A 12,739-nucleotide genomic window follows, 5' to 3' on the forward strand; every position below is an offset into this window, starting at 1 on the left:
TTCCCATAAAGAATATAAGGACAGAAGGTGGCTTCAAAGATATTGTGACCTAGTAACTCTTTATTCCTTGGTTATGGTCACTTTGAATGAATTCTTTCTAAAAACCAACATAACAGACATAGGAAGGTCAGAAAAAGTCCAGATAAAAATGATCAGGTTTCCTTCATATGATGAAGTAGTTTTATGAAAGTATTCTCCCATTTACCTCATTATTTAAATGTATTGATAATATCTTACCTATTTAAAGAAACCAAGATAACAAACTTTCTACATATTTAACTTAAAAAGTCATTTTGAAATTCATATTATTCAGCTAAATAATATGTAATTATTTATTAAATGCAGAGAATAGTGAAAAAATAACACTTTCTTCCCCATGATATTGCTACAAATGAACAGCATATTTTTATTATTTTCATTCATCTGTATTTTGTAAATTTTTATTCAAGGTCTTCTTTAACTTGAGTCACGATCCATTTCTCCATCTTTATAACTCTTTTTTTTTTTTAGGTTTTTGCAAGGCAATGGGGTTAAATGGCTTGCCCAAGGCCACATGGCTGGGTAATTAATAAGTGTCTGAGGCCGGATTTGAACTCAGGTACTCCTGACTCCAGGGCCAGTGCTCTATCTACTGCGCTACCTAGCTGCTCCCGTCTTTATAACTCTTGATAGGATCTATTTTGCTGGTGGTCTGAACTAGTACTAAGTTATTTTCTAGTTCCCTCATTATTCTGATCAACCTTCTTTGGGGATCCTCCAGTTTGTAAGTGCCCCTTTAAAAATGAGGCACCCAGAAGTGAACATAATATTCTAGATGTCATTTAAAGGCAAAATACAGTGCAGTAATCACTTTGCTCAGCACAGATATTATGCCTCAGTCTAAAATTACATAGCTTTATGGGTTTCCATGTTGCACCCATATTGAATTCATAATCCATCAAAACCCCAGAGCTTGTTATAATAACTCTTATCTAACCATTCCTTCCATAAAAAAGTTTCCCAAACTATTATGGGTTACATCAAGAATGATTTTATTACTTCAAGATCTTTAAAGAGAGGCAAAATGACTGCTTCTTGAAGATGGGGTTCATGATTTCTATGTGGGTAGAACTGAATGACTTTTAAGGTGCTTTTCAATTCCAAATCTATGATTATCTGAGGTAATTGTATGTAACAAGGAATGGAAGCAGAAAGAAAGAAGACATACATAAGCATAAAAGTAACTGGTTAAACCTAATCTAACATGATCTACTTTTACATAATCTGGAAAACCAAATCAAAACATGGAGAAAAGAAAAGCCAACAACAGTACACACAATAGTCAACCATATACTGGAATCCATTCATTCATTAATTGGGTCTGAAAGAGCATTGCACAGCAGAAACCCAATTAGCTCCATTTTAAAGTTATAGAACTGAAAATGGACATGTTAATGACTTCAGCTCAAGCAGATTCAAGTTAGTTGGGAAGGAAATAATGAAACAGTTAAATTGTCATTTTTTTAAACTTAATATTTTAGTCATTTATACTCATTGGTTACCATGAAAATGGACTTAAAGTAAAGGAACTTATTTCTTAGACCAAATCAATTAATTAGAAATGAAATTGAGTACACTCATTAATCTTCTAGAAACTCTATAAAATTTCTTTCATTAAGATAGAAATAGTTTCTAATATTTTAATTGTCAGAAATAATGTCATTTATATTTACTATGTTCTAAATTGTTTCTTTAAATCACAACTTGTTCAGACAGGGAACATATCTATGCAAAATTTCTGTTTTACCAGCATATGCTATAATGTGTTGATTATATGGGTAATTGATTGAAATTTTGATGATAGAATGTATCAATTCTTATGTCCTACATCCTTCTTAAACAATGGTACAATGAAGACCTTTATCAGTAATAGCAGCCATCAGATAGAGAAGACTAAAGTGGACAAGAGAATCTTGTGATATTTTTTCCATCCCTATAATTCTGTAAGCTCCATAAAATAACAAGTTTTACCTAGTTAGACAAAAAGTGACTTATTTTTAGGAAATTTATTTTGCTGGCCTTTAAAACAAGGTTTAAGAGATACAATATTAAGTAGAAAACAATGGAAAAGGCAAAATAAAAAATGAAAACTACTCATGATTTGAAAAGGATAAGGAGAGAAATGAAGAGTTATCTCAGAGGGATAGTCTTAACTATAACCTAATCTTGAAATCTTAGAGTAAGAGAAGAAAATATCACTCAAATGCTCTGTATAAAAGTAAGGAAGGGCGGAAAGGCAGTTTTAGAGCACAGAAAGGAAAATACATGGAGGAAAGCCAAGTATTTAACATTTCAGGAGAGGGAAGATTACTGTGGCAGCAAATTACTTGAATTCCCCTACAGGGAATCATGTTCTCTTTTAAAGGAAAGAGGCATAATATAACAAGACTCATTACAATTACACTTTAAAGAGTAAATGTGTGTTAAAAAGAAATGCAGAAGTCTTGCTATGGATCATAAAAACATGATTTGGGAAACAAAATCCATGCCTATGCAAGTTACAACTAATGCATAATATAAAAACCAGCTTGCTTTCTAATGTTTATTCTCTAGATGAACATTTATGTAAAAGACACTTTGTCCCTCAAGATTTCAGACTATAAGTGTTCCTTTAAGACATCCGGTCAATTATCCTATTGTATCATCTGCTATTTTTCCAAAAGGTTGCCAAACAATCTTAAAGAATATATTATCTTATCAGTTAATCAATCATTTCCATGCTATTTGTCTCCTCCATGGTTATGACTCTGGCAAGGTCAACAATTAGCTCAATTGCTGAGGGGTCCAGGATAGGATGAAAATTTTTATTATAAGGATATTGAATTGCTGAACTTCACTTATATCAGTGGCCTATGCCAGGGCCAGTTGAATCTGATTGCTTGTTATATTTGGCTAATTCAATTCAGTTGCTCATCTTCTGAGTATGATAGCAGTCATCATACTTCCTTCCTAGCCTTCTCTATATTGTTAAGAGACAACACTGGGTATGATCCCATCTGTAGAGTCCTTCAAAATTATAACCTCTAAAAATGGTTAAAATTTACAAGGAACTGTCACATTTAAAAGAAATATTACATAAAAAAATACAGACCCAGATCCATTACATGTGCTTTATGGTAGGGAAGGAAAACCGTGAGAAGTTTGGAGAAATCATGGATGGTATAGAAAGGTATATTTAGATTTGATGTCAGGAAAGAATTCTTAATAATTAAAAGCTGTTCAAAGGGAAAAGAAAATGGAAAAAGAAATTTACATAACTTTTATTGAGGGAATTGCAAGTTTTACATGGTATATTGCAGTTTTATGCACAATCATTTTTATTGTACTGTGTTATGGAAGTGCTCATTTTGTGAATTGAAATTAAAGTAAATTATTAAAAAAAGAGAAAAAAGTAAAATGGTTCCTTTTAGAAGAAATGGCTACATCTACAAAAAATGCTCCAACTTATTATTGTAGAGGGGATTAAAGTGGATACAAGTTTGACTGGACAACTTCCAACATTCTGCCCCTTTCTGAAATTATGTTTTTAGTAATTTTGATAAAAAATTACTCATTGTTACATTAAAAAATCTCTTGAACTCATTTAATCAATTAACAAAGCACCTACCATGTGTTTCTACTTTGGATAGAAAGTAAAAAAAATGTCAAAAATTTCATTATATCAGGGGAGATCATATTTCCATATATAATTACACATGAAATTAACATATAAAAATGAAAACATAGTAATTGGGTGAGGAGAAGTAGCATCTGGTGAGGATGAAGAGAGGCGTCATCTAAGAGATGGAGTTCAAACTGAGTTTTGGAAAGAAGGATTTTAAGAGAAAGAGTAGAAGAGGGAATTCATTCTAGACATGGCAGGTAATAGGAGGAAATGGAAATTCAAAAGGCATATATATATATATATATTATATAAATGGATTTTTATATAACAAGATGAGAAAGTTAAAGTGAAGCCAGGTTGTAAATGGTTTTAAATGTCAAATCAAGGAGTTTGTAGTTAATCCTAGAGGTAAGAGGGAGTCTATAGAATGTATTGAAAAGGAGATCACGAGATCAGACTTATCTGTTCAGGTTTCAGGAATATCAGTCAGGCAGTTGTTTAAAGAATGAATTAGAGAGGTAAGGGAATTTAAGAGGGATCCCTCAACAGGTTATTGGAAAAGTTCATGAGAGACATGATGAGGCTTTGTCTTGGAGCAGGAGTAGTAAAAACAGAGAAGGAAACAATTGTAAGAGACCACAAATAATTATCATGGTATTTTAAAAATATTTGTTTTATTTAACAACTTCTGGCAAGGGGTTGAATGGCCACAAGAGACTGGGATTTGTAGTTCTTCAAGGTTCTAGAAGATATTAACCCTCCAATAAGAGGTTTTATGCTATGGCAGGAGTTTGGGGGAATTCCAGAGTAGAATGATGGGAAGAAGAGAAGGGAGAGATATGGTTATTCAATGACAGCAACCCGTGTGTGCTGCATCTACAAGTCTCTTTATTAAGACAGACATCTGAATGTGTGTGTGTGTGTGTGTGTGTGTGTGTGTGTGTGTGTGTGTATGTCTCTGTGTGTGCTTGTGTCTGTGTCTGGATTTATCTTGAATCCTCACTCCAAAAATGGAAGCATTGACAGAAAGAAGCTAGACAAGAGGCAGTTTAATTATATTTTAGAAAATTCTACTAAAGAATAAATCCTCTCATTTCAATAAAAACCCTATGGCAAACTCTATTTTTGGGGGTCCCTTTGTTTGTGGCATGAGGGGCCACAGGAGAGAGAAGGATATTGGGGGTATTATAAACATAATTTTTTTTATAGTTACTCTTCTAAATGAAAAATTAATAGGAAATCAGGCTATATTTTATAAATGTCTCCTATACATGTGAGCTGATATTACATATAAAATCCATTTAAAAATGCTTCAAGAACATATCTATTGTAGTCCTTTTCATTTGGTAATTCCTCTAGCTACATCCATCATGATCGGTCATCTCATTATTTCTCTACTTCCAAAATCTCATTTCTTGACCTGCTTTGGTTCCCATTTTCTCCTTGCATGAAAATGGATGAACCAATTTCAGTTGATGAGCATTTAATATGTTTAAAACTACATATATCCTCCTTTATTCCTTTCTTTTGTTTTACCTCTTTTCTCTCTTTCTCTTCCTCATCTTTTATTCTCTCTACTCAACCTTTTTTCCTGTTTCCCCCCCCCCCCCGTTTTCTCTCTCTCCCTCTCCCTTTTCAATGAATAGATCCTTCCCTACTATATACTTTCTGATATTTTTGTCTAGTTGAAAAAGTTTGACCTAGCTGAAGGGTCTAAATTATTAGCTATTTCAATAATATCATTCTATCATTTTCTCTACAATCCATTTCATTCAACTACTTGATTTCCTTGCAATAAAAAATGTCTTATGACCTAGAATCGAAATTTCACACCCAGGATTTGGTGACCTGAAGTTTTTTGGTTTAACTTGCAGTTCCAGTTTTAAACTTTCCTTTTCCCTTCCCTTTTTGATAACCAAGGGACTCCAAGTGCTGACTTCAGTTGTATTCCCTCACTATAGTTTCATATCATTTGTGCTCATTTTTACATTTGCCTCCTAATAGTAATACATACTATTAAGTTCATTAAAAATGGTGCCACAAAATATACATTAAAATTCAAGTTAATATTATTAGATAAAGGGATATGCTGGCTCTCAGCTTTATCACTTCTTTAATAACTTCTTCATAGTTGTAATACTTTTTTTTAATCACCATTCTTAGAAAAGGTGTCCCAAAACTTTTAGTGCAGTTTAAAACTTTAATATATTAAAACCGACTCTGTCAAGGAGCACAAAATAATTCATACATACTGTGTTCCTCTTTTGCCCTCCACATTCAGGCAGTGTCCTTATGCAGCAGAAAGTTAAAACCAAAATAATTGTGTAAGTAGCTTCTTGAGACCATAAACCCTTAGAGGATGGTTAGGCAAAACTGCTTGGAAAATTGTATCAGTACCCTTCCTCTCCAGGCAAAGACTCCTGGAGCACTGAAGAAAAATTTCTTTTTCTAAACAAAAAACGAAGTAAACATATTGATGATTCTCTACTATAACTTTCCCTTTCTTTGAGGCCACTACTTGGTTATTAAATGCAAGGCGAGTAAGCTATAAGTATTCTTTAAAGTGGGAAAGTTCATGGTCTTTTTTATCTCAACAACTGCCCACATAAGAGAGATACTTGAGCAGATTGGGAAAGTAAGTCTCAGAAATGGTTAAATGACTTATTCAAGATAATAGAGGAAAACAGTGGTTAGAATTAGAGATTTTTGTTTGCTCATGGGTTCAATTGTTTTTTCTATTACTTTTGTATAAATCAAATAAATCTAAACTGCCATACATTTTCTACTGTATTCTTAATGAAGTCTCAGATCAAACTGTCACTCACTTCAGCATACGACACTATGAAACCCCATTACAAAATGCTTCTATGTGTTGGATTATATTACATAGAGGGTTAAAGCCTGTCCCCTATGTACAAAATGATGCAGAATGCAGTTCTCTCAATATAGATTCTAGTCTTCCCATTAGGTGTGGGTCGCAGCAGATGGCATCTGAAGTGAAATGATAGGAAGTGGGAATTGGTCTATCACAATCCCTACTTAATCAAGAATTCTAGGATTGGTCAATTGTCTCACTTTCCTTGAAATATTATTAAAAAGAACTTACAATGTTAAATCATTTTGTCTGAGTTCCACTATAATTAAAAGACAAGAGACTTATGATCCCATCTGCTGCCCATGAGGGCACACTTGTCCTTCCTTTTCTCCTATTGGCCCTAATTACTTAGTTAATCCTTTTACCTCCCACCCAACTCCATCCCAACATTTAGCATTAGCAGTTCTCTTTGTGAACTAGTAGAAACATAAAGTGTAACAATGTCATAACTGTCATCCAAATTCTTCTGTACAGGATGGTGGAAGTGTTCAGTAATAAATGATATAAAAAGGTCTTTTATTGACAAGCTGCCATGTGCTGTTTGCATTAGAGAATATGAGAAGATGATGGCTGCTACCCCTGGGTCCCCATGGTATTCAACTCAGTGAGATAGCAGAAAACGCTTCAGTTTACTTAAAGCATTGATAACACCTCTAAATAATTAACTGAGGACTTCCTGTCTTCAATTACTTAATGCTTTTTTTTCACATCTTGAGAGGATTATAAGCAATTTATGGATTTCACATGATGAGCACATTTGCCACTATTCCCACAAAGCATTTACAGGATCATGTTTCCCAAGCTTTGAGGTAATTAGAAATAAGTAACGAGACAATGGTGCTGAGGCAAGGTGCTCTCTTTCCCTGTTGCTCATTGTAAGGGACTAGATTCCAAGTCTCCAGAAAGAATAAAGCCATAGCTTCATTTGTGTTCAACTGTTGCATGGGGAATGCTAGTGTTTTTGAAAATGATGAGAAAATCAAAACATATATCCTAAGAGGCCCAAGTCAGTGCTTCTCTCGAACACTGGAGATTGGTAATGAAATAAATTAGATTATTTTAGCCTGTTCCATAATCTCAATAGAACAATCATTTACATTAGGAAAAAAACAACACTTGCATTGGACCCAGAGTGAGCAAAGTGATTCTAAACCAGCAAAAGATGGAAGTGAATTCTTCTTAGCCGACTATCCATTTCTAAAGTCCTACTAAAAATAGTAGCCATTTTTTCCTCTATCCACGAGTGAAAAATCAATTACAGTTAGGGGGCAAGGCTTTAAAAATGGAGAATATTACATCTATCCACAACGGTTTATATTTGACTCTTCCTAAAGATATAGGAAAATATACTGACTTTTGCAGTCTCTTTCCATTGTGATTCATTAAGAACTGGAATTATGTGAAAATTAAAGAAAATTGTGCCAATGGAATAATATCCTGTGAGCAGTTAAATATGTGTGAATTCCCCGCTTATAAATTAAAAAAAATTTAGAAAAATTACTAGTCAATTAAAATAATTTTTAAACTTAAAAATTATTAACAAGGCTTCCTGATCATATGGGTTGGGAAGTAGAAGACTGAATACCATAGAGAGCTTGTTTATTAAATTATTGTGCCAGACATTGCTAAACAGTTTGCAAATATCTCATTGATCCTCACAACTTGTGAGGTTGATGTTAGAATTATTTCCATTTTATAGTTCAGAAAATTGAAGCAGAAGGGGTTAAGGTTACTAAGATAACACAACTAAGAAATATCTGACCCAGGATTAAATTAAGTCCTTCCTAATTCCAGGTCCAGTGTCCTGTCCACGGTGCCACCCAGATATACTGTTAATTTAAAATAGGGCCACTTAAATTTAGTGGTCATATAGTCACATAAAGCATGATTTAGGAGAAATTCAAAATTTTAGAGAAAATAATAACTCTCAGTGATTCAGCTCCTAGTACTAAAATAGCTTAGTCAATTGTTTTAGACAAGAAATATTTATTTGACACCTTTGATATTTTCTCTTTTGTAGCTGTTGATGAAGAATATTTGCTTGAGTCACTGAAACTATCTAGCGGATCAATATCAGAAATGGATAAATTTGCTTTACAAACATCTATAATAGGATTAGAGAGATATCATGACTATAAACAAGTATTTGGGTGTTCATGCCTCCCAGGAAATCAGGTGAAGTCATTTGTCAGTGGTAATTGTGAAGTAGAAGTATGAAAAACTTTTAAAGTTTGTTTAGGGATTTGAAATTTAAACTTCTCAAGACAGCTTAATTTCTTTTTTTTTTTTTAGGTTTTTGCAAGGCAAATGGGGTTAAGTGCTTTGCCCAAGGCCCCACAGCTAGGTAATTATTAAGTGTTTGAGACCGGATTTGAACCCAGGTACTCCTGACTCCAGGGCCGGTGCTTTATCCACTGCGCCACCTAGACGCCCCAGCTTAATTTCTTTAAGCAACAGATTCTCTGAAAGTCAAGTTCATACTCATTTTGTAGATTAAATGATTTATTTTTAGTGTTAGATATTTTAAATACTTAGATTGTATCACAGCTACCTAAGTGACTGGAGATTAAGGACTGAGTCCCCTAGCTTCAGAGCATTGGGTTCTTCACATAGAAGATGTAAAATAAATAAATGTTCAAATTAATTGAATTACTTGAAGCTAAAATTCTTATTCTTCTTCAGATTCTACTGAAACCTGTGTGACCTGGGTTGCTATAATGTCTCGAGGTCTCAGTTTCTTTATTTGTAAAATCAAAAGGCTAGATTATGTGATCTTGAAAGTGCATTTAAATTCTAAATTTGATGAGTTGATTACTAGGTTCTGTCTCTTGGCTGTATCCTTTCTCTCTCTCTCCATGTCTATAGAGAATAGAAAACTAATTTTACTCTTAACTCAAGGAAAATATAATTAAGAAGTCTGATAGGAAAAAAACACTTAATGTATTCCTTAGCTAAACTCAAATTATTTTTTTAAACTATTATTTTGACTTAGTCTTGCCAGTGTGTGTGGTTAGATAGGATCTTTTCTAATGTCAAGAGAGTCCATCATTTAGATATAGTCTGACATATCAAAAGACCACCCTTGGGATATTTTTCCCCTTTAACTCAAGTGACAAAATGTTTCTCCCTTACCCCATACGTTTTCTCTTTACCTGTGACTGTGTGCTGCATCCTCCCCTTGGTATCAGTGTGGATAAGACCTTTTCCAGACTGATTGATCTGGTACTCTTTGATGATACCATTTGGTTTCACAGGAACTTTCCAACTCAGATGCAGCACCTCTGAATTCAGGGCTGTTATTGTTGGAGGCAGTACACTCTCCGGGACTCCTTGGACAGTAGCCACAACTACCTGAAGACATTGAAATTAAACAGCAATTTATTGTAATAGTACACTAGGTTTCCCGATCAATGAGAATGTCACTTTTGTTTTAAAATGTTGTTGTCTCGCCTGGCATATCATTAGCAAGGGCTTGGTGAATCAGTCCTTCAGTCCCTCTCTCTACTCCCACCCCTGTTTAAACAATGAAATCTGACCTTGAATATATTACATAAGTCTAAGACTACTATTTATCACAACAGGTTCACAACAATTTTGACGGCAGTCAGCTCAAACAAGCAAAATCTGGCTGGCAAAATATCTTCCTAGAGAACTCTTGATAACTCTCTTCCATATGGTTCATCAGTGTCTTTGCATTTTAACAGCCTTATTTCGTACAATTTTAAGCTCTAGTAAATATGGAGCAAAACACACATCTGAACTTGCTTCCACACAATATGACTGAAAGCCTTTTCTTTACTTTTTTTCATAACATGAGTTCACAGAGGCTGGGATCTACCAAACAGCCAACTGAGAAGTTAAAAGAAGTAATCACCCAGTTGTTTATTCTATGAAATGGTAAAAAAATAAGTCGAGAAAAATTGCCTGAATTTTTCACTGAATTTATTTCTATTTCTCTTTTTTAACCAATTGTTTTGGTGTCATAGAAAAACAAGCTGTGTCTGCATGCACGGCAGCAGGGCTGTTCCTGAATCCTTCTAACTATAACTTTTGGTCGAACTGATCAGTCACCATCTGTCTGCTGGTGGCACAACCCAGGATACTTCTGAGTCATTGTTAAACACACAGCTGCAAACACAGACGGCAACTGATTGGTTTGCCTGAATGTTTTATTTGGACTTCTCTCCCATCTTGTGTGAGGAGGCTGTCACAGTCCTCTTTTCAGGTGAAAAGGCTATTATTGTTGGGCATCAAGCACAGGGTATGTCAACTTCACAGCTGTCTCTTCTTCCCAGGTGATCCCTGTTGGGATACAGCAGCAATATGCTTAGTCCTGACAAGTAGATGGAGCCTGGGACATTTTCCTGTCTGATTAGTTTTTAAAGAGTACCAACTAGTGTAAATGTTACTTCTTCTGGCCCCAGTTCCTTTACCCAATTTACTTGGTTTGTCTGTCCCAGACTATGCATCCTCCTGATCTCCCATTGAAATTATAAGTTAATGTCTTTTCTCCATCACCTAGGAGGCTTGAAATTAAATCATTATTTGACCCTGTCACAAAAGATGTAGAATCTGCAAGCTACAACTATCCTCCATTGACACCTTCATTTATAGAGCAGGAAAAGGGAAATCATAGAATAATCTGTAGACCATAGGATTCTCTGCAAATTTTATCATCTTCTTCTAGATACTTATAGTTATTGTATATTTGAAATTAAGTTCCTTAAAGATTTATTGTCTTTATATTCTAGTGTCTAAAACTAACATTATCAAGGAATTATGAGATAGTGAAGAGATGGTCTGTCATTGATGACATTACAATGTCAGTATAAATCATGGGATAAATCTTTGTCAATTAATTGTTTGATGACACATTTATATAATGCTTTACAGTCAAAATTGCTTCTCTCACAATAACTCTATAAAGTAGATAGTGGATATATATGTATTATTATTCCCATTTTTAAAGATGAAAAAACATAGGTCAGAGGTAACATCTGGTAAGAATATACACTATTTATTAATTTGGGTAAAAATGTTTCCTTATATATACTATTGGGAGGGTATCTGTAATTTCATTGTCATAGACACTTCCCAGTGGAACATTTTTCCTATCATTTAAAACCAGTTAGTGTTATGCAATTCATAGTTAGTGGGTTGTTTGAGAAATCAAATTACCTTCCTGAGCTCTCACAGTTAGTGAGAATAAAGGAACCTGAAGTCTGCTCTCGAGGTAGAAAAGAAGATAGAAGAAGAATAGTAGAGGACAGAGCCTGAAATCAGGAAGACCTGAGTTCAAATCCCACTCAAATTCTTTTTTTCCCCTAGGTTTTTGCAAGGCAAATGGGGTTAAGTGGCTTGCCCAAGGCCACACAGCTAGGTAATTAGTAAGTGTCCGAGACCGGATTTGAACCCAGGTACTCCTGACTCCAGGGCTGGTGCTTCATCCACTACACCACCTAGGCACTCCTTCAAATTCTTTTTTTTATTTTTTGGAAAGAAGAGAGAGATTTATTAAAAGAAGTTACAATACATAAGAAAGGTGATAGAAAAGTTAAGAAGAGTTTAAAGAGTGGACCACATGGGTTGCTGATTGAACTGGCCAGGCCAGCTGACCAGGGTTTTCAGCAGGAGTCTGGAAGGTCAAAGAGCCCACCCCAAATTCTTACAAGCTCTATGATCCAGGCAAGTCACTTAACATCCCTCAGTTTCAATTAATCATCAGGAAAGTGATGCCATGACCTGCAAGTGAATTAGATTTAAGCTTCACTTTCTCTTCTGGAGTCAACTGGGTCCAGTAGCAGGATATAAATCAAGATGACTAGAGATGGCCCTGGATGCAGTAGGAGATTTTGACCTTTCAAGCTAAGTCTTTCCTAGGTCTCAGTTTGACTGAGGTAATGTCCATTTAGCATCTATTTCAAGAAGTTATTGAAAGAATCCAGTGAGATACCACAATTATGTAACTTTTCATACCAAAAAGGGCCCTAGCAATGTTAGTTATTGAGATAATATTATTCAATGCTTCCTTTTTAAATTTATGAATATCAATAGTTTTTAAAATGTGTGTTATTATTTAAATGAATAAAAAGAATTAGTAAATTATTAAATGAATCTGTGACCATAGTGATTTGGAAATTCTTTCAATAGAGGTAGACCACAATATATTTGTGCCTGCCCATCTTATGTGACTATTGCCAATGTCTTCCCTTAAGTATGAT

General features: G+C 34.5%; 1 protein-coding gene across 1 annotated transcript in view; it reads right to left on the reverse strand.

Annotated features, from left to right (window-relative positions):
- The window catches only part of USH2A (usherin), a 1,130,853-nt gene that overhangs the window by 194,717 nt on the left and 923,397 nt on the right, over window positions 1–12,739 (reverse strand). Inside the window, exon 54 of the mRNA XM_074222669.1 lies at window positions 9,671–9,869. Within this exon, the coding sequence (XP_074078770.1) occupies window positions 9,671–9,869 (199 nt within the window). The remainder of the gene's footprint in view (window positions 1–9,670; window positions 9,870–12,739) is intronic.

Source organism: Macrotis lagotis, chromosome 2, assembly GCF_037893015.1.
Source record: "Macrotis lagotis isolate mMagLag1 chromosome 2, bilby.v1.9.chrom.fasta, whole genome shotgun sequence".
Classification (NCBI taxonomy): Eukaryota; Metazoa; Chordata; class Mammalia; order Peramelemorphia; family Peramelidae; genus Macrotis; species Macrotis lagotis.